The 23,534-nt window shown below is 41.9% G+C and overlaps 1 protein-coding gene across 1 annotated transcript in view; it reads left to right on the forward strand.

Moving 5' to 3' along the window:
• The window catches only part of ITIH5 (inter-alpha-trypsin inhibitor heavy chain 5), a 73,450-nt gene that overhangs the window by 34,032 nt on the left and 15,884 nt on the right, over positions 1-23,534 (forward strand). The window contains exons 6-7 of the mRNA XM_029238351.1: positions 2,571-2,740; positions 6,336-6,452. Of these exons, the coding sequence (XP_029094184.1) occupies positions 2,571-2,740; positions 6,336-6,452 (287 nt within the window). The remainder of the gene's footprint in view (positions 1-2,570; positions 2,741-6,335; positions 6,453-23,534) is intronic.

The raw sequence follows: 23,534 nt of genomic DNA on the forward strand, positions 1-23,534 counted from the left end.
CCGTTCATCCATTTTATAGATGAGATAACCAGGGCTCAGTAACCTGCCCAGAGCCTCAGAGATGATGAGAGGCAGACCCAGTATCAAATACAGGTCCTTCTGACTCATTTGTGATCCTGAGTTCTTAGCTAATGTATTATCATACCTCTCACTCTTGGGGCTTTGCCAGTAATGACAATGAAAGATTGACTCCAGGGAGCACAGGCTGGCACTTGTCAGCATGCCTTTGAGATTTTCACAGCTCCTTCTTCAGATGAGCAGATCTGTTGGAAGTATGTTCTCTTGCATACAATTGACTTTCTGTAAGAACAGACTTTGTTTGCTAGCTCTCTGGTCACTCCTGAAATCCCTGCCCTTGATAAGTACAAATAATAGAAGAGTCAGTTCTGCCTGGTGGTTCCTGTTAAGGTTACACCTAAATGGTCTCTAAATAATAATTGTCAGTTCTGTTGAAGGAAATGTCTAAGCTTCCTTTGACTTTTGTCTAATAAGCCCTTAGCAGAAAGAAGTTTATTCTTTTTTTTTTTTTTTTGCGGTACGCGGGCCTCTCACTGTTGTGGCCTCTCCCGTTGCGGAGCACAGGCTCTGGACGTGCAGGCTCAGCGGCCATAGCTCACGGGCCCAGCCGCTCCATGGCATGTGGGATCTTCCCAGACCGGGGCACGAACCCGTGTCTCCTGCATCGGCAGGCGGACTCTCAACCACTGCGCCACCAGGGAAGCCCAAGAAGTTTATTCTTAAACACAAATTACCATGGACAAATTATACCTCATTTCCTTTTTTATTTTGCTAATTAGGGATGGAAAATTGCTGGTCAGCTTACTCCATGGTATCAACTTAAATAGATTTAAAAAGAGAATCAGATGCTCTGCAGCAGTTTTAATCCGGGCTTTGATTCTGGCTTTTGATTTATTCAGATAAAAAGTCCACATACTGATGTTTACAAATTCCTCATTTTGTTTTCATATTCTTCATGATGCATGCAGATCTCAAAAATTTGGGTTTCTTTTATTCGGTATATAGACATGGTGTATGGATTTACAAAGGTGGGTAGTCCACGAAATAATTCTCTGTAGTGTGTCCTATGGAAGGAATGAAGGTTAGGAGTGAAACGAGATGCTCTTTGTCATCACTAATTTTTCTTAAATCACATAAAATCCATTTATCCTCTTTCTGGAATTCTAATTTAGATCCTAAGTTTCATGCTGGGGAAAGCTTTGGGAAATTTTTTCTTTAAAGAGTCATAAGTTTTCTGGACAAACAGTATGTTAGGGCAACCAAATGACTGATGGAGGAAAAGTGTTCCTTACTGAAGAATTCCATATGGAAGGAATGATAGAATTAGAAAGCAGCCTTCTGCGACTCTAATGAAATAGTGAACAGGCAGACATCATCAGTGATTGATAAAACTATTAAGGGAGAGACTGATGAGGAACTCTATCGTGGGTGATCAGAACCCACCATGAATCTTACTGCAACTAAAAGTAGCCAACTGGATATTGTGTACTTTCTGACGTGATAAAGTAGTAGGGACTTAGCATCACCAAGAAGTGTTCTTGTCCATGGCACTGAAGCTGAGTGTAGCCTGTCTCTAGCTCTACCCACCAGAACACAGGAACTACAGGGGACTGAGCTGTGATCCTCAATCTTAACTGAGCATTAGACTCCCACGGGGAATTTAAACATCCTGATGCCTCGGCTGTGTCGCAGACCAATTAAATGAGCTCTTGGCCCGGGCATTGGTATGTTTTCTACTCCCCCAGATGCTACATTCAACCCAAAATTGGGGACCAGGGCTTCAGAAGAGCAAGTTAAAAGACAGGACAAGTAAACAATCACAAAATACAGAATGTAAGAAACTCCATAGGACAAATAACCAGTGTTTTACAACACTTATGTGTAGCATTAGAAAAAAGGTGAAGAGGGGGGACACTAGTGGATTAAAAGAGATTTAAGAAACATAACACAAATGTGATGTGGGGACTTTGTTATGATCCTGATTCAAACAAAGCAACTGTTCCCAGATAGGTTCTAGAGACTCAGGAAAATTTAAATACAAACTGAGTATAGGTTGATAATTAAGCACTGAGCATTAATTTTGTTACTTGTGCCAGTGGTTTTGTGGTTACACTAAAAAGTGTTCTTGTAGTTAGAGATATATACTGAAGTATTCATGGATGAAGTATGATGGCTCAGATTTGTTTTAAAATTCTAGGAAACAATTGTGAGAGGATACATAAAAACAGATGCAGAAGATTGGTAAAAGGTTGATAATTGTTAAAGTCAGGTGATGGGTACATGGGAGTTCATTTTACTGTTCTGTCTACTTTTGCGTATTTTAAAAATTCTTATAAGAAAAGATTTAAAAGGAGGCATAGAAGTGAAATATATGCTGACATACCTGGTGCATTGTCATATGTTATCTGTACAAAGTTTTGGGAGTTCATATGAAACATAAACCTGCACTGAAATAAAGTCTAACACTTTGTGTCCATGCAAAATAGATCTTGTTTCTTTTCAGGAAAAATTTATGTATTCAGTTATTAATTATCTTTATATCTTGCTTACAGATGATTCTGGGCCACCTCCTTCTACTGTTATCAACCAAAACGAAACTTTTGCCAAAGTCGTTTTTAAACCTACTGTGGTCCAACAAGCCAAGATTGCCCAGAATGGCATTTTGGGAGATTTCATCATTAGATATGATGTTAATAGGGAACAGAGCATTGGGGACATCCAGGTAATGGGTTCGTTGTTGTTGTTTCATGTTAGTTGCTTGATACTCTTAGTTAACACCCAGAACTAGGGATTTCAATACTTACCTAAGGGAGAGAGAACTACCAGTTCTTAGGAAATCTGTTTTAACCCCAAATATGTCTCCAAGAAGACCAGCAGTGTTCCCTTGCTGGAGGCTGTGGTTATCTGTTTCCTGCTTCAGTAATCTGGAGGCAAATGAAACCTATAATCTAATTTTCCCTGCGGTGTTTTAGATGAAGTTAGAACTTAGTTCGTCTTTAATTTTAATTTAGAGAGACTGGCCCATGGCTCCTTTTTCTTAGGTTATGTTGCTCCAAAGACAGGGCGGGAATATCAAAATGTATTAATGTGCATCCAGAATGTAAGCAGTCTTTATGTCTTAACATGAAAGGTGGTTAGGAAAAACCAGATAATGAAGGGAGCAGGATTCTCAAGTGACAAGGGTCAAGAAGGGATGGATAATTTAAATTGACTTAGTCAGTGTAGTCGATGTACTTTTAAGGAATGACTTTATACAGATTAAATTAGCAATTAGTCAAAGATGTCACAAAGAAGGAAAACTACAGACCAATATCACTGATGAACATAGATGCAAAAATCCTCAACAGAATACTAGCAAACAGAATCCAACAGCACATTAAAAGGATCATACGGGCTTCCCTGGTGGCGCAGTGGTTGAGAGTCCACCTGCCGATGCAGGGGACACGGGTTCGTGCCTCGGTCTGGGAAGATCCCACATGCCGCGGAGCGGCTGGGCCCGTGGGCCATGGCCGCTGGGCCTGTGCGCCTGGAGCCTATGCTCTGCAACGGGAGAGGCCAAGACAGTGAGAGGCCCGCGTACCGCAAAAAAAATAAATAAATAAAATAAAAGGATCATACAGCATGATCAAGTGGGGTTTATCCCAGGAATGCAAGGATTCTTCAATATACGCAAATCAATCAGTGTGATACACCATGTTAACAAATTGAAGGAGAAAAACCATATGGTCATTCAATAGATGCAGAGAAAGCTTTCAACAAAATTCAACACCCATTTATGATAAAAACTCTCCAGAAAATGGGTATAGAGAGAACTTACCTCAACATAATAAACGCCATATATGACAAACCCACAGCCAACATTGTTCTCAATGGTGAAAAACTGAAACCATTTCCTCTAAGATCAGAAACAAGACAAGGTTGTCCACTCTCACCACTATTATTCAACATAGTTTGGGAAGTTTTAGCCACAGCAATCAGAGAAGAAAAAGAAATAAAAGGAATCCAAATTGGAAAAGAAGTAAAGCTGTAACTGTTTGCAGATGGCATGATACTATACATAGAGAATCTTAAAGATGCTACCAGAAAACTACTAGAGCTAATCCATGAATTTGGTCAAGTAGCAGGATACAAAATTAATGCACAGAAATCTCTTGCATTCCTATACACTAATGATGAAAAATCTGAAAGTGAAATTAAGGAAACACTCCCATTTACCAGTGGAACAAAAAGAATAAAATACCTAGGAATAAACCTACCTAAGGAGACAAAAGACCTGTATGCAGAAAACTATAAGACACTGATGAAACAAATTAAAGATGATACAAACAGATGGAGAACTATACCATGTTCTTGGATGGGAAGAATCAACATTGTGAAAATGACTATACTACCCAAAGCAATCTGCAGATACAATGCAATCCCTATCAAACTACCAATGGCATTTTTCACTGAACTAGAACAAAAAAACTTCACAATTTGTATGGAAACACAAAAGACCCCGAATAGCCAATGCAATCTTGAGAAAGAAAAACAGAGCTGGAGGAATCAGGCTCCCTGACTTCAGACTGTACTACAAAGCTACAGTAATCAAGACAGTATGGTACTGGCACAAAAACAGAAGTATAGATCAATGGAACAGGATAGAAAGCCCAGAGATAAACCCACACACATATGGTCACCTTATCTTTGATAAAGGAGGCAAGAATATACAATAGAGAAAAGACAGCCTCTTTAATAAGTGGTGCTGGGAAAACTGGACAGCTCCATGTAAAAGAATGAAATTAGAACACTCCCTAACACCATACACAAAAGTAAACTCAAAATGGATTAAAGACCTAAATGTAAGGCCAGACACTATAAAACTCTTAGAGGAAAACATACACAGAACACTCTATGACATAAATCACAGCAAGATCCTTTTTGACCCACCTCCTAGAAAAATGGAAATAAAAACAAAAATAAACAAATGGGACCTAATGAAACTTAAAAGCTTTTGCACAGCAAAGGAAACCATAAACAAGACCAAAAGACCCTCAGAATGGGAGAAAATATTTGCAAATGAAGCAACTGACAAAGGATTAATCTTCAAAATTTACAAGCAGCTCATGCAGCTCAATATCAAAAAAACAAACAACCCAATCCAAATATGGGCAGAAGACCTAAATAGACATTTCTCCAAAGAAGATATACAGATCGCCAACAAACACATGAAAGGATGCTCAACATCACTAATCATTAGAGAAATGCAAATCAAAACTACAGTGAGGTATCACCTCACACCAGTCTGAATGGCCATCATCAAAAAATCTACAAACAACAAATGCTGGAGAGGGTGTGGAGAAAAGGGAACCCTCTTGCACTGTTGCTTGGAATGTAAATTGATACAGCCACTATGGAGAACAGTATGGAGGTTCCTTTAAAAACTAAAAGTAGAAATACCATACGACCCAGCAATCCCACTACTGGGCATATACCCTGAGAAAACCATAATTCAAAAAGAGTCATGTACCACAATGTTCATTGCAGCTCTATTTACAATAACCAGGACATGGAAGCAACCTAAGTGTCCATCAACAGATGAATGGGTAAAGAAGATGTGGCACATATATACAATGGAATATTACTCATCCATAAAAAGAAACAAAATTGAGTTATTTGTTGTGAGGTGGATGGACCTAGAGTCTGTCATACAGAGTGAAGTAAGTCAGAAAGAGAAAAATACCATATGCTAACACATATATATGGAATCTAAAAATAAAAAAATAAGGTTCTGAAGAACCTAGGGACAGGACAGGAATAAAGACACAGCCGTAGAGAATGGACTTGAGGACACAGGGAGTGGGAAGGGTAAGCTGGGACGAAGTGAGAGAGTGGCATGGACGTATATGCACTACCAAATGTAAAATAGATAGCTAGTGGGCAGCAGCCGCATAGCGCAGGGAGATCAGCTCAGTGCTTTGTGACCACCTAGAGGGGTGGGATAGGGAGGGTGGGAAGGAGAAATAAGAGGGAGGAGATATGGGGATAAATGTGTATGTATAGCTGATTCACTTTGTTATAAAGCAGAAACACACCATTGTAAAGAAATTATACTCCCATAAAGATGTTTAAATAAATAAACAAATTAATTCATTAATTTGCAATTAGTTGGAGGAATCAGGACCATGGATACTTTTGCTCTGGGTACGGAATCTGGCCCTAGACTCTGTTTCATGCTACCTTTGACTTTTATTAGAGATCCCATAGACTATCCATTTTGGTTTGTTTTCCTACCTAATCTGGGTACTACCATTTTTACATTCTTTTCCCTCCACCAGGTTCTAAATGGCTATTTTGTGCACTACTTTGCCCCCAAAGACCTTCCTCCGTTACCCAAGAATGTGGTGTTTGTGCTTGACAGCAGTGCCTCCATGGTGGGAACCAAACTGCGGCAGGTGAGTGAGTGCTTCCTGCCCGTTTTTTCCTCTCTCACATTTGCCTGGGACAGTGATGTTCTCAGTGAATAGAATTCAACTGATGACAAATGTCTGCTTTACCATTCAGCTGTTTCTGCCTGTGGGGAACCTTCCTGAACTGATTCAGTTAAGCCATGGACATAAATTATCATTTCAGCCCGGGGGTCTTAGGAGAGCAGAGGGCTGTAGAAACACCTTGAAATAAAGGGGACTGGCAGGGTAGATAATGTGAATGAGACGGGAATACAACGAGAAGGCCACTCAACAGCACCATTGTTGATGGAGTAATTCCTTTCAGTAGTGATGTCCTTTGAGAACAATGGAATAAAATCATTGGCAGCCCCCTTGGCCTGTAGTTAGAACCAAGGACTTGTATCTCAGTAATTCAGGACTAATATTCTCACAGTATTTAGGATGAATCTTAGAATTCCAGGGATGGGGGGACATTAAGGGGACCTGTGGTCTGTGCTGAAAAATTAAATTATCCCCCAAATACGACTGTTTACATTTTTTCACAAACCATAGGAAAAGGCTATTCCTTATCCTACTCTTGTATCATAAATATCAGAAATTTGCATTTATAGTATATTTCCAACTCACATAATGGAAAACAGAACTTTTTCTCTACTGGTTGCCAGACCAACGAATATCTCTACATTCAACAAAGAATTAGGTCTCTTAGGTTTCTTTCTTAATTCATTATCTGTTTTTATCAATTAATGATAAATATGTGGTCTAATGAGTAAAATAGTATCTGAAACCTCTTAGGAACCCTCTGTCCCCCCTGTTTCCACCCCTAGGTTTCCCTCCACATAGAATTGAACCTGATCTTAGCTGATAAATTATTGCAAACATTTTCTGTTATTACTCTGTAGTTACTTTCACCATTTATATTTTTAAAAAGATGCAGTATTAATATGTATATATAGACCTCACCATGTGGCTTGTGGGATCTTAGTTCCCCAACCAGGGACTGAACCCAGGTCCCTGGCATTGGAAGTGTGGCGTCCTAACCACTGGACTGCCAGGGAATTCCCAGTATAATATATTGATCTTTTCTCCATGACGTCTGATTTCCCCCCACCCAAAAATAGTGAAAAATATATTCCAAAATGTGATACAAGGATTTTTTTTAACTCTTTTCTTTTGGAGGATAGCCAAATATAATTTTTAACTTGTATAAGGGGAAGATAACCTCTCCTGTAAGCTAGATTTTCCTGGTTCTTCTGCATCACATTCTCGTACAGTCAGCCTGCTGACTCCTTCCTTTCTAATACTTTTTCTTCATTCAGCATCTCTGACCTTCCATCTGGGATTCCTTTTTTTTTTTTTTTCTTTTTTTGCACCTGAAGAACATTCACTGGTATCTTTTTAATGGTGGGTCTGCTGGTACAGACTTCTCAGTTTTTGCTTGTCTGAAATGATTTATTTCCCTCTCCCTCTTTAAGAATATTATTACTGGGGATGTCAGTTCTAGGTTGGCAGTGATTTTCTTTCAGCCCATTGAAGGTATATTCCATTGTCGCCTGGGTTCCATTGTTGCTGTTGAAAAGTCCATAATAATTTAAACTGTCGTTCCTCTAAAGGTAATCTTTTATGGTCAACTGTCTTTAAGGTTTTCCTCTTCATCTTTAGTTCTCTGTAGTTTTAAAATGATGGTTCTAGGTGTGTATTTCTTCTTATTTTTTTCTCCCTGAATTTCCTAAGGCTTCATGAATTTGGGGATTCATGGGAAAGGCATCAGCTGTCATCCATGAAATTGCTTCAACTCACTTTTCCTCCTGGGATTCCAATGTTAGATTTTTTTTCTCCATATTCTCTGTGTTTCCCATGATGTCTTCTGTATATTCCAAATTTTGCCTTTCCATGCTTCATTCCAACCTGTCTTCCAGTTCACAAATTCTCCCTTCAGGTCTGATCTGCTGTTAAACTCACCCATTGAGTTATTTCAGGTATTGTGTTTTTTAGTTCTAGAATTTCCATTTGATTCTTTTTCAGATTTGCTCTCTCACTTTTTAGAATGTTATGTACTAAGTTTTTAATATTTTTTTATTTTCTCAAGCACGGTACACGTAGCAATTTAAAGTACATATCTGATAATTACAAACTCTAGAGCCACTTAAGAGCTGTTTTGATTGTCACTCATCTTTTCTCCAGTGTGACTGGTTATCTTCAATTGTGTGATGGACATTATATTGAAAATGTTTTGTAGAAATAGTTTGAGGCCTAGGATCAGGATCTATTCCTCTAGAGAGTTTTGAGTTATTTCTATCAAGTTCCTGGGGGAATAACAAACTGGGATCATTTTAGTCCATTTTCAGGGCTTGAGATTTTTATGGGCAGACCAGATGGCTCAGAGCTGGATTGCAGTCCTTTCAAAAACTGGTTTATTTCTATCCTTGGAGATCTCTGGACATCAGCTCTTGGATGCTTAAGCTAAAAAGTGATCCCAAATGCTGAGCCCACCTCTTTAAATTTTCATCTTCTCCCAGATATTTTTCTCACTATTTTATTAACTCTTTGATACTTTCAAGATTTAAAAATATATACATTTTGTTTAACTTTTCAGTTGTTCTTAGTGGGAAGGTTGAGTACAAATTGCATGTAGGTTTTACTTATGGGCATCATTTTCTAAAGTTTTATTCACATATAAGTGAAGCATTCTTTTGTTGTGGTTGATTATTTATTGATGTTTCAGAGGCCTTGTAACCTTTCCATATTTACTAAGTACTCTGTAAAGTTCTTTGCTTTATGTACTCCAGGTTCTTAAATGCCATTTGTTTGCTAAGTTGTTTTTGTGCCTTTGGTGGATAATATCAATAGATGTTGACAGAAGGATAATCATGGCTTCTTTTGAGACCACTGTTGGCCACAGAATACAGTGTTAATTAGGCCTTGTATATGATCCAGTATAATAATTCCCGTTTGGAATTCCAGTCAGTTAACAGCTACAGAGTAGGTGCCATGTGCTACATTTCCCTGTGTATCTCATTAAATTCCTATGCACCTATTGCCCTTCAGATTTTCTGTTTTTTTTTTCGTGAGGGCGGGGCTTGGTTTCCTCTGCAGAAAACAGCATTTGATGAAGGTATTGATGATTAAAGTTGCTGCAGCCAATCTGAATTCAGTAAATATTTTATATTTTGGTATTTTTACTTACCATCCTATTATAAATTATCCAATGGTTTTAAATATTCTTTCAAAACCTGATCTTAATGGCCACAGAGCAGCGCTATTCAACAGAAACTTCTGTGAGAATGGGGATGTTTGGTACCACTGCTATCCAGTATGGTAGCCACTTGTCACATGTGGCTATTGAGCATTTGAGCAACTGAGGAGCTGAATATTTAATTTTATTTAATTTTAATACATTTAAATTTAAATACCGCATGTGGCTGATGGTTACCATTATTGGCCAGTGCAGCTAAACAATATTTACTCCACCACCACGAGAGACTTCGAAGTTATTTCCATTTTTTGCTAATATAAGCAGCATCGGAATGACTGTCTTCAGTAGAAATCCGTGGCTGTACGCCTGATCATTTTCTTTAGTTACATTTTTTAGAAGTAGGGCAAGGAACACCAACCCATTTGTGGTTTTTAATTCATATTGCAAAAACATTTTTCCAGAAAGACTGTACCAATTTATAACATTTAAACCTGTTACCAGACTAAGAATTCTAAATAAATTAAGCAGTTAAAAGTAATCAATGAACCACATGCCAAAATATGTAAGAAAATATAGGTGCACATTTAACTACTTTTGAAGCAAGGAAAGACTTTCTAAACTTAAAAGCAATGAAAGTAATTACAAAGGAAGAAGATCAATAACTTCAGCTATATAAAAATTTCAAACTTCTGTTTTAAATAAAAAGGGAACAAAAGACTGGGGAAAACTTTGCAGCAAAAAGAGGTTTATCTTTAATATATAAAGTGCTATATGAGGAGGAAAGGAGTTTATCTTTAATATGTAAAGAGCTACTCCAGATCAATGAAATTAATCCTGTATAAGAAAATGGGCAAAGGATGTGAAACAATTTACAGAGAAGAAATAAGAAGATTCAATAAGATTATGAAAAAGAGTCAATTGTACTAGTAACTAAAGAAATGCAAGTTTAAAGAAATACGATTTTCATCTTCATAATGTAAATTACTTATAATGACAGTTTCTATTGTATGCATTTGTAGAACTCAACAAAATTATAATATTTAAATGATTTCCTAATAAATATTAAGAAACACCCAAATGGTAAAATGCATGATCAGTTCTACTGCATGGTCACAAGAAGGCCATTCATCACCCAAAGGCTACAGCAGCTTGAAAGCCTCTCACATCTTCAGGAACCTGAGTCACTTCAGGATTTAACCTCAAGCCCAGTCCATTCCAGTGCACATGGGTCTTCTCCCACTTCTTATAGGAGAACTATCAATAACCTTCTTACCAAATAACCCCCAGAAAGATAAATCCGGCCCCAAATTGTGCAGACAAAATCAATGAACTGAACCAGGGACTCCTAGACTTACTTTTAATGATAACATAACTCAGGCACTTCTTAAAAATGGAGCATGAAGCATTTTCAATATGCTAAGGCAATTACATGAATTATTTAATTAATGAGTATTTAATCTTTATAACGATTTGGTTGTCATCCCCATTTTACTGATGGAGAAACTGAGGCTTTGCAAAGGTAGATTACACAGCTAGTAAATGGCAGGGCCAGGCTTCAAAGCCAGGTCTGACCCTGAAGGCCATAAATCAAACCAAGATGCTGTGAGGTCTCAGTGAAAGTAACGGGGTGATGAGACAGCATTCCCATGTGAAGTGACAGATGTGCAGATGGCAACACGGTCAATGCCTTTACATTTCAAGACTCAGTTGAGAAGGCTGCATCTAGAGGGAGGGATTTCCTTACCAAGTGCAGTGTAATGATAGATGTCACTCTGTTTGTTAGTCTACCCTCTTCCTTCATTCCTGGATAGGGAATCCCATTCCTTGCAAGGCACTGAACGTCTGGCATGCACTCTGCTGGCTTCTGAGCCGCAGTGTGGCCGCTTTCCAGGAGAACGACCCTAGAGCAGCCAAACACATGGCAGAAGCCTCCAGGCAATTTCTAAAGCCTGTGGCTGCCTTGAGTGGTTTTGAAAACCGCTGACTGTTTTAGCAGCTCTCATCTCCTTGAAGGCCACAGCCCTGAGTGAACAGCTTAGCCGGCTCTTTGTAGAGTCTGGTACACAGTATTGTGTCCCCTGGTGAAGAGGGAGATTACCCCCAAACACAGGGCTTTGGTGATATGTCAGCAGGCTTGGCCACATTAGCCATGTGTCTCGGGTCCACTCTTGTGCTGTGAAGAATCATGCATTCACTCTCGTCCTGGGTGTTCTTGGCTCCCGCATCTTTGAAGGGCCCAAGATACTTCACTGTATTTATCACCATGTTGGCCGTATAGTTGGTATTGAGTAAGTACTTAAACAACTGATCTATAAGGAATTGGAAAGGTCATTTCACCTTAAAATGTATTCTTAGTCAAGGGTCTGTCAGTACCTGGAGAGCGCCCAAAACTGTGTGCGTTTGGCATTTTCTCATTCTGGTCCTCACATCCTGGTAGGAATGTAAGCCTGGACGCCGGGACTTAACCAGCCTGGGGGCAGCTTCAGCATCTCCTGCAGCTGCTGGCTCAGGGCTCAGCTCTGTTTTCTCTCCACCTGCTCTTGCTGAAAAATATACTGAGATGGCTCTGGTGTTGGGTCAGGCAAGATTTCTGCCTCCCAGCTTGAGTTTGTGAAACTTCTTAGTGAGATGGGGATCTGAAGAGGAACAAAAACCGTGAGCGGGTTAAACCTTTTTTACTCTGTCTGGTTACCTGCTTAAGGGATTGGCACAAGCAAACATACGTGGGAACACTGAGGATAGTAGGTGTCTATTAAATACAGTCTTCTTTGACAAGGGTCTGCATGTTCTTCTCTTTCTTTGCCCTAAGCTATATAATTGGATCTGCTACTTTTGCCCTCACATTAAGGAGCTTGGATAAGAGACCCGCTTTGGCGACCAAGCAGTGGCTAATACATGAGTTAACAGATGTCTTTCATGCCATAACTTTCTGCAGACTTTTTCCCATAATCGGTGCCATTCTCTGCCAATCCTAGACTCCCATGTGGCTTTGGGAGGTTGTCTTCCTTTCTCTGTTTAATGTAGTCAACAGTTTTCGAGGGCAAAGAACAAGCGCAGTGTTGCTTATCTGTAATTGCCAAACTAAAATGAGGGGAAATGTGAGCTTGTGAATTGGAGAACTCGCATCTGAATTTCATTCGTGCTTCCTTCACTGGCTTACTTCATGCTCCAGAACCTCACTTTCTTCTTCTCTGTGCAAAATTGGGCTTCCATGTGCTATTTGGACATTCTGTGTGTAACCTTATAGACAAATGGTCTGTAAGCTCCACGGGTTTGGGAACCATCTTGGTTTTGATCATTAGAGTACACAGTCCCAGCACCTAGCATGGTACCTGGCATGTAGCAGGGTAGTGATTTTTGCTGAAAAACCCACCAGAGCATAAATTATTAAATGTAACTGGCATTTTTAAAGGTAGTAGCTACAGCCCCTGAGTGACCAGCAGGTACCCAGCACACTAAGGGTTTTCCATACATTTGTTCATTTCATCTTCCAACAATCCATTGAAATAGACATGGTTATCCCTATTTTGTAGATGAGAAGGTGAGGGACAGGAAGGTGATGTAAATGCACTGAAATATACAAAGTTATATGTAGAAAAGTTTGGAGTCAAGCCAGGTCTACCCCACCCTGAAGCTCTTCCCCATAACATTCTTCACTGTATCATGAGGGCGTAACTTCAGGCCAGCGCTCAGGCTTTCAGGCTCTACCTGTTCTTTTTCTTTTCCTGTTTTTTTTTTCTTTCTTTTTTTTAATTGAAGTATAGTTGATGTACAATGTTGTATTAGTTTCAGGTACAGCAAAGTGATTCAGATATAGATATTCTTTTTCAGATTCTTTTCCCTTATAACAGCAGTCCCCAACCTTTTTGGCACCAGGGACCGGTTTCGTGGAAGACAATTTTTTCGTGGACCAGGTGGGGCGGGTATGGTTCAGGCGGTAATGCGAGCCATGGGGAACGGCAGATGAAGCTTCCCTTGCTCGCCTGCCGGCACTCACCTCCTGCTGTGCGGCCTGGCTCTTAACAGGAGACTCCCCACCCTATAAGGCAGGGGTTGGGGACCCCCACCTTAATAGGTTATTACAAAATATTGAGTATCGTTCCCTGTGCTAGACAGTCGGTCCCTGTTGGTTGTCTATTTTATATACAATACCTATTCTTATGCCAAGTGAGGAGATCACTTGAATGCTGCCCATCTCAGGTGAGTGCACAGAGGTCACCTGCCCTGAGAGACTTCAACCAGCAGCGTGCTGTTGTGAGAAATGAATGGAGCTGCTGCTCTGATACACAGAATTAACTGTTAGTGTTTCCTTATTTAGCTTTAAGCCCACCTGGGGCGTGTGCAGGGATGCAAGCCGCTTTCCCTCTTATGATTTGGGTTGGACAGGCTGAGCATGAGGATGGAGACCACAGAGGTGCAGAGTGAGGAATCTCTGGGTACCATGAGGTCCAGTGATGTCTGCTGATACATTCCTTTTAGCCGTTCTCTTCAAGAGCATGTGGATCTGCCACAGTGAGAAAGAGAGGATGCTGGAAAGACGTTAAGATGTGGAGAGAGTACCTTTGAAGTGGTGGGGATCAAAGGAGGGCAGTCTGAGTTTCACTGAGCAGCCCGGAAGAATGCTGGACAGGGCCAGCCCGGCCCAGAAGGACCTCGGGGAGGTGACCTGGTTGGAGGAGAGAGCTCCCTGCACACGTGAAGGAGCTCAGAAAGGAGGGATGCAGGCGTACAAAGGAGATCATGTCTAAGAAATCTGGAGTCTCCAGAGGTTGGCACCGTGCACCTGTCACGCAAATACAAAATGGACAGTATAAGGTTTGGGCCCTCCTGCCTTACTTTTTCAGGCTGCAGGCCTTGTGGTGAGCCTCTGAAAGCATGACTCCAGTTAATAACACAATGTCCAGTTTCCCTTTTTCCAGTTTTCTAGGACAGGGGTCAGCAAACGTTTTCTAAAAATAACAGACCAGTGAATATCTTAAGCTTTACAGGCTGGATGGACTCTGTCGTAATGACTGAACTCTGCCGTTGTAGCGCAAAGGCAGCTGTTGCAACGTGCGAAGAAATGGGCTTGTCGTCTTCCCATAAAATTGTACTTATTCAAAAGAAGTAGCAGCCTGGATTCGGCCCCCAGGCCATGGTTGGCTGACCCCTGATCTAGAGTGACGGCTAATTGGTGTTGTCTAGGAATACTGTTTCAGTTGATGGCATTTATCCTCATCTCCTGAGCTGCCTTTGTCCAGACAGTGCCACTAACAGATGCATGTCTCAGAAATACATTGCAGAACAGAGGTCTGGGACTCAGGGCCATGAACAGAAGGCAGTGGGGGAAACTGGTGTCTTTGGGCTCAGACTCAGAATATGAGGAAATAAATGATGGGCAGAGGGCAAAATGTTTTTACCCTGGGCCACCAATGAAAACTTGAATTTTTTTGTTTCAAAAAAAAAAACAACTTGCTCTTCAACAAAGATCATATAGATAATTTTAAATAAATTGGAGGCACCCATTTAAAAAGTTTGTTGAGGCAGTTAAGATTGAGCTAAATGAGGTCATGTCTAAAAAGTTTTGAGGATCTCTGAATGAAGGTACTATGTGGCTATCGTAGGAAGGAAACATGAACAGTACAGAGCTTTGAGTACTCTTGTATTATCTGTTCAGAGTGCGGGCCTTGTGGTCAGCATCTGAAAGCATGGTCTTTGTATAACCCAAAGCCTAGCTTCCCCTTCCTGGCATCCTGACCTTGCACTTACGTCTTTCCAGTGGGGATTTCGATCAGCAGACCTTCTCTGTAAGGGGCTAGATAGGAAACTTATGCTACAAGTAACAACGAGATAAATGCTCTAAGTCAAAGAGGATTAAATGAGATAACAAATGTGGAATGATTATCAGAGTGTCAGAAAGCATTGTTATTCCTGGATTGCGTCTGCTTGGTTGGCTGATGGAATGGGGGTACAATTCCTAAGACCTGCCCAGGTCTGACATCACAGCCACCTCGTTCTCTTGCTTAGGACCCCACTCTCCCTCAGGATGGCATCTTGGCTTTGACTCCAGACTTCAGATTCTCCAAGAATGAAATACGTGTGGATTATGTGCTTTGGGAGATGTACGAGGCATGGGGATACAAAGATAAATAAGACAGAGCCTTTTCTCCCAAGAGGTCCAGAGAAGAAAAGTCATGTAGAAAATTGTATGCAAAATGCTTCCTGTGATAGAGGTACATGTAGGGTCCAGTCACGGCACGATGGAGGTGCTGATCAGTTTTTTTGAGGGGTGGAATAGGGGATAATGAATGCTTCCCAGGGGAGGGGATAGTTGAGTCTTTCAGAAGTTAATTCAGGGATGGGATGAGAAGGGAGAGGAAGAGAGAGATAATGTGCAAAAACACGGAGGCGAGAGGAAGAGTATATATAAGAAAAGCACCAGAGGAAGACAAACACTGTATGATATCACTTATACGTGGAATCTGAAAAATACAACAGACTAGTGAACATGGCAGAAAAGAAGCAGACTCACAGAGGTAGAGAACAAACTAGAGGTTACCAGTGGGGAAAGGGAAGGGGGGCGGGGCAAGATAGGGAGGGTTAGGGGAGTAAGAGGTACAAACTGTTAGGTATAAAATAAGCTAAAAGGATGTATTGTATAACACAAATATAGCCAATAATTTATAATAACTATAAATGGAGTATAACCTTTAAAAATTGTGAATCACTTTATCGTACACCTGTAGTTGATATGTTATACATCAAGTATACTTCAATTAAAAAAAAAGGAAAAGCATCCTATTTAAGTCACTTTAATGAAAGACCTTAGAATTCTGCTGGGGAAAAGAAATATAGATAATCAGGTGTTAATCAAATCCAACATGCCATGTATTCTAGGTAGTGGAAAGAATTTGGTGGAAAGGAAAGGGCTTGAGGTACTTGACAAAAGATTAATGATGGAGGTGACCTAGGAGCTAGTCCTTGAAGGTGGCAGGAAAGGACGGAGTGAATTCTTGGTTGGGGAAAAACATGAAGAAAGCTACAAGACGAGAGTGAATAAGTTATAGCCGTAAGTTTGTGGTAATATTTTGGATTAGATAACTCGAAAACCATCTGATTGGAGAGGCAGGGATATTGTCACAAGTCCTCAGGTGCACAGCTGAGCAAACAGAGGACACCGCAGATTCTCAGCATGGAAGGGGCACCAAGGGGCAGAGTGGTGACAGACACAGGGACACTGCCACTGTCCCAGCCTGCTGGAGGGTGACTCCACTTGCTCGATTTCCTTCTGTGTACGATCCTCACGTGCTGATGTGCTGTGTATACTTCTCTCATAACTGTTCCACTGTTTCTCACTGACTGTGGCTTTTTCACAGCCTCCCCACATCCTTCTGTTATATTCTTGATGTTCGCCAGGGCACATTTCTGGGTATTTAAAGCGAGTAGCCTAGGTGGACCTATGCCAGGGACACAGAAGTCATAAGAACTCATACCTAAGGGCAAGTTGGATGGGTCAAGGGATGGTCAGAGAGTCAAACACCGCAAAACTCTGTAGACTGAAACGGGTAGGGCTCTAGAATCCAAGCATGCAGTTGGGCAATATAAACTTCAGAATCTAGACCTGGCACTGGGGACCAAGAACTCAGTCCTCTTAGTCAGTAGGTGTGTCAGAACGTGGGTGAAGGACTCCATTTACAAAGATCTGTGAACTTAGGTGAACTTTTCTGGGTTAGCGTCCTCTTATCTACTTCCTGCTTGAGCAGGAAGCCATACCTGTGAATGAACACCTGGAGCCTATGACCACCTGGATAGAAGTGGTGAGGTTATATTCTTGGCCAGAGTAAGAGGGATGGCATCAGCCATGTGAGCAAATCATGATAACTACTAACCTTCCATGTGAAGAGAAGTGAAAAAGATTATCTCTTTTGAGCCTTGAGTTATTTCTACATCAAGCACGGGAAACAGATGTGCTTACTACATCATAAAGAATCAAAGAAGTGTTATTGGCAAAGAGCTTTTTAGAAAAATGTACCATGACATTATTAGGTAAATACCTGATACATTTGTCAAAGCAAAGTCAAAACATTAGGTGATAGATTGTAACGTTATCCAGAGCATTCATATGAGAGTTTGCTTCTCAAGTTAGAATAATGTTATCCAAACACAAAGACTCGTGAAATATAGTTATGTTTATATTGCAAAAGATGCTCTGATATCTAAACCTATTCAGACTTTTTTTATTTAGCCAGAATTTAGTTGTTAACAACTATTCTCTTTTAGAACCAGTCCTGAAGTAATACTGGAATTTAGATCTGAACTTTTACTAGAACAGTGCTTTTTCTTGCTATGAAGGAACAACCATTTAACATTTTTACACAGATTGGGTAATCAGAACCAGAGTTATAACATAATTTAGCACAGTATTGCATTGAAAGAGCATTTGAAATTAGAATTCAAACAGTAAATGAAATTACAATAGCTTAAAATAATGTATTTTTAAATAAGGGAGCCTTATGATTTTGCTTAATTTTGAAAATATGCTCTTCATAATAGTACAGACAATGTAGAGACCAAAGAAATAGTTTTCTCCATTTACCCCTAGGTGAAATTTCAAGTTAATATTTAGCACTTACTAAACTGTTTTAAAATATTGGAAAATATGATGACTTCTATCCCCAATTTTCCAATTATGTAAAGAAAGCTTCTGAGTTTCTGCTGTTTCTCTAAAAGGAGCACTTTGGCCAGGAGAAAAATAGTTTTAGTTTCTTTCAACAAGATTCCTCATATTGGACAGAGACACATTTTGATGGTTTATGTTTCTTTTATTACAGTTTAAAGTTTTTATTTTTAATACAAATTATATAATGTGTTCCATTTCAGGAGCTATTTACGGCAGAGAGGAGACAGGAGGGCACCAGGCTTTGTGTTATCACTGTTTTCCTTTATGGGTTTACATAACCTCTTGAACTGTGCCTATACTGTCATCAGTGGGGTAACATTTTTAATATTTCAGGTTCTTCTCTGAAACCAATCTGTTGCTAGATTCTTTGGAAAGTGTAACAATGATATAGACACAAATATATTATGGAGAAATGGTCTTTCTCACTCAATTTATTGCCTTGCTCCTAAAATTGGGATTTTTTTTAAAAAAACCCAATTACTTGGTGGGTCAGTCTCGATACAATTTCGGAAAACTTCCCTTCAGATCATTGAAAGACCTGTAGCATGTCCATGTAAGGTTGTACTGCCTTTTGCAGAATCCGTGTGAAATGCCATGGTCTTGGAATACTGCCACTGAAGCATAATTGCCACCCAGGGACTGGCGGCATCCAGCTGGCTTGTTGTGGCTGCTCTGGCCTTAGCCGTGACCTTGACTCCAGGGTGACGTGGGCTGTATGCCTGCGGAGGGCACAGAGAGAGGCCGGGATGGTGGGCATCTCCGTCCTCCTCAGTGCCGGCTTAGACAGGTGGTTTGAGGGTGCAGGAAGCACCTAATGTTGCAAACTTTGATGGGATAACAGACTTTTTTATTTCTGTCTGTCCTTCCATTGGAAGGACTCCGTTGCCAGTCGTGGGCACAGAGGGGTCCCCCTGCTGGCAATAGGAGGGACTGCAACTCACAGGAGGAGGAGCTGCACACGCTTCCCTCTGGTCCCCACCCGTGTCCCTTATCTCCACCCACCTGGGAAGGGAGAAGGCCCACCTGTGCCCAGTTCCTATTTGGTGTATTCCACTCTCCAATATTACCTCTCAGAAACTTAGGGCTGTTTGCAGGGTATGTATCTGCTGATCATGATTCTCTTTCATGGCTCAAGCAAGACTTTTAGAAGGTCTTAGATTTCTTTTGTTTTCGATGAGAAAAATCATAGATGCTTTTCTCTCGGGTTCATCCAGAAAGAGTGTGTGGACCCAGGAAAGAGAAGAGGTCCGCTCCCCGGTAAACATTTTAGAACAAGGCAAGTGATAGGACTGCTTCGGAGCACAGCAAGTCCGTTCTGCTGAAAAGCATGGCGTGGCTAGTATCTAGGACCCTTGAACTTGGATTTCCTCTATGATGTCACAACCCAGGGTCTGTGGTACAGAAGCCTTTTGTGTCAGAGTTAGTTGCTGGTGAGTGTGGTTTGGCGGGGACACAGAAGTGTCTGAGGAAAGCTGCGTCAGCGGGCACCCCGATGGAGTGGGCAGGCAGCTGGGTTTTCCATGGGCTCCACTGATGGGTCAGCCTGAGGGCGTGACTGCACGATGCTTGTCTCCTGGGGGATGTCTAAGAGTTGTTCACGACACAGTGGTCAGCACAGGGGGTGCTCACCCCCGCCCCCAAGGCTGTGCCGAGAGCCTCCAGCTGCTCAGGCTTAGTTTTGCAGGGAGGGGGAAGGAAGGGCCATCCCTTGTCTGTAGGATGGCTTAATGCAGGGCCCAGAGCCCGCAGGACAGAGCTGCCTGCAGACACTCCCTTCCCCAGGAGCAGCCCTCGTGAAGGGCAGCGTGAGAGAAGGGTGAAAAGGGGGCTGTACCTCCCGGGGCCCAGCCCTGCGCTTTTCCACAGACACCATCAGGGAAGCCTACAGAGTTCTGCTTCCTGAAGACCCACTAGAGCAGGAGGGACCATCACCAACCATGTTGAATGAATAGAGAATCTGAAACCGAGAGCTCGTCTTTATTTATTCACATGCACCTGAAAGAATTTAAATGGACAGAGATGAAAAGGCTTAGTGAATAATAAACCAAAGGTAGCACTGAAATTAACTTCTAAGACAGTTTTCAAAGGGAATACTTCTTTCCCCTCCTTTCCACCCAAGGAAAGTACCTATAAGAAGAAGGATTCCGGGCTTCCCTGGTGGCTCAGTGGTTAAGAATCCGTCTGCCAGTGCAGGGGACCCGGGTTCGAGCCCTGGTCCCGGAAGATCCCACATGCCCCCGCGCCTAGAGCCCGTGCTCCACCACAAGAGAAGCCACCACAATGAGAAGCCCGCGCACTGCAACAAAGAGTAGCCCCCGCTCGCCACAACTCGCAGCAACGAAGACGCAACACAGCCAAAAATAAAAAATACATAAGTAAATTTAGGAAGAAAAGGAAGAAGCGTTCCTCACCATGGAATAGTTTCAGGCAGGGACTCATCCCTGTTCTCTGTGATTCTATGTGGCTCAGATTAAAAGGAATCTTGTCTAAATGCTCCTTCCAGGCCAAGGTGCTTCTTTTCTATCTGAATAATAAGAAGTTTTTCCTCTATTCGTTGTATCTGTGTACCCTTTGTATCTTTCTTCAGTCCAAACACAACCTGGGATGTCATAAGGAGCCCTTCTCGTTACATGTACAGACTGGTCTTTGCAGATTGCCCTCTGGGAACCACAGGGAGTGGATCTGATCAATTGGTACCTTCAGGGTAGCTCAGGCCTGCAAAGCAGCTTGGCTTGTATATTCTCTGCCCTTCTGGGCTTTCTCTGATCTTTCTGGAATGCGCTTACCCTGTTTTCTGGGCTGTACTCTTGGAAAAAGTCTGACCAGGTTTCTGTTCATCTTCAACGTATAAACGCAGGGTGCAGAAGTATCAGCTGAAGCCCCCTCACGTTTACTCTTCTATCTGGACCCTTACCTTCCTCCTGCCTGTTCAGCCTTCTACAGAACACAGAGCTCCCCAGGCCACCCGCCATCTAAGGAGACGGTCGGAGCTCAGAAAGGGTTAACGGATGGCGGTGGCTCCAAGCACCTTCTGCCCAGGTCTTTTGGATGAGGCCTTGGAGACCAAAGGTTCTAAGGCAATTGGAAATAGAGCCACTGGGAGCCCATGGGTCTGCCTGCCCTGGTGCACATGAGGATAAGTTACAGCTGTGGCCTTACAAGGTCATAAGAAACCCGTCGTTGCTGAGCTCAGGGGAGGAGGGTGGAGAGGCTCAAAGGACTATTCCTAAAGCAGAGCATCCATCACGATGGGGAAAAAAATCATCAAAGGAGCCAGGCCAGCCCCTCTCGAGGGCTTTAGCACTCTATTTAAGGAACCTAAGGATGCCAGCAGCTAAACAAACGGCAGCCTTCTTCTAACAAGTTTCCCCAGGTCCAGCCTGCACCCTGGGGTGCTCAGCCAGCTCTGAGCCCCAGCAGCGGGAACATTTCCAAGTGCCTGCCTTAGTGTCAGGCTCCAAACTGTGTCATCTCAGGGATGGCCACCGCTTGCTGTGGTCCCATCTGTCACCTCCCAGTTGTGGACCTTCAGACTTCCCAGAGGTCTAGACTCTTGGACTGAGAATGACGCCGAGCCCGTCTTTGCTCATGCTGGGGTTGTGTTGGCTCTGAGTGGAAGGAAGGATGAGGGGTCAAGGTGAGGCATGCTTCCAGGAATTCCGTCAGCATCAGTGCTCAGGGCATTCCACCCACATCTGTTTATTGTCATGATCTGATCTATTTATTTTTGCTTTAATGCTATCCATCATTCAGCTCTTGTTTCCTGCATATCATCCTTCTCAGTGTTCCCTGTCTTAGCTTCTCAAGGATAGGGGCTGTGTCTCTCTTACTTCCTTTGTATTCACGTCATAGAATTCCCTCTCTCTCTCCTTCTTTCTGTCTCAATTACTCATTCAACAGATATTTACTGACACACTGACAGCCCACAATGCGCCAACTGTTGTATTGGGTGAGGAGGAGCAAGGGGACAGCTGTTTTGTGGAGTCTAGCGTGACAGATGGACAGTTCATTCACCATTCACTTTTTTCTGGAAAAATGTATCAAGACTCTGCCGTGTGGCCAGGCACAGCCGGGTATGACACAGGAGTGATGGAACAGAGAAAGCTCCCGCTCTCGGAGGCGTGGAGCTGAGTTCGACAGTCGAGTAAATGCACAGATATGTAATGACATGCTCTCTATCGACGCTGTGAAGGCAGAAAAGCAGGGTGCCGGGCTTGAGAGGACAGAGAAACGAGTGAGCCCAGAACTAAAGGATGCGGAGGGGCCAGCGGTCATGCAGACTGTAGGGAAGAGCATTCCAGACACAGGGAACAGCAGGTGAAGAGGTCCTGAGGTGGGAAAGGGCTTGAGGAAATAATGATAATGCAGTATGATAAATGCTGAATACATGTGTGTGCTGAGAGAGGATCTCAGAGAATGGAGCCATTAATTTTTTGTCATTTAATCTTTTCCCCCCAGTTGTATTGAGATACAGTTGATATTCAGCACTGTGTATGTTTAGGTGTACAGCATAATGGTTTCACTTATTGTGAAATGATTACCACAATAGGTTTAGTGAACATCCCTCATCTCATATAGATCAAAAATGCTTTTTTTTTCCTTGTAACTCTTCAGATTTTCTCTCATAACAGCTTTTAAATATACCACACAGCAGTGTTAACTGTAGTCGTCATGTTGTACATTACATCCCCAGGACTTACTTATCTCGTAACTGGAAGTCTGGACCTTTTGACCACCTTTATCCAATTCCCTCAGCCCCTACCTGGTGCCTCTGGTAACCACAAGTCTGATGGCTTTTTCTATGAGTTTGGGTTTTGTTCTGTTTTTAGATTCCATGTGTAAGTGATATCATATAGTATTTCTTTGTCTTTATCTGTCAGGGCCACACAGGTAGTAAGTGATGGATCCAGGGTGAACCCCAGCCCTCCTGCCCTTACAGTGAAGTGCTCTTCACCCCTGTGAAGGGTGGCAGAGGTCATGGCAATGACATGGCAATGACATTACATGGCAGTTATGTAATGAGCATCCCCTACCTCATACCTCATATGCCACGTCTCTTTCAATGTCTAGAAATAATGCTATTTAGAGAAGGCAGTGCTTGCTCACAATAGAGAGTTGATTGTTTTAGAAACTCTTGTCCAGGCTCCTGGAGCTTCTCTTTTTTCTTTTTTTTTTTTAAATTTTTATTGGTGTATAGTTGATTTACAATGTTGTGTTAGTTTTAGGTGTACAA

This window comes from Monodon monoceros, unplaced genomic scaffold (assembly GCF_005190385.1).
Source record: "Monodon monoceros isolate NGI ecotype Baffin Bay Population unplaced genomic scaffold, NGI_Narwhal_1 Super_Scaffold_21, whole genome shotgun sequence".
Taxonomy (NCBI): domain Eukaryota; kingdom Metazoa; phylum Chordata; class Mammalia; order Artiodactyla; family Monodontidae; genus Monodon; species Monodon monoceros.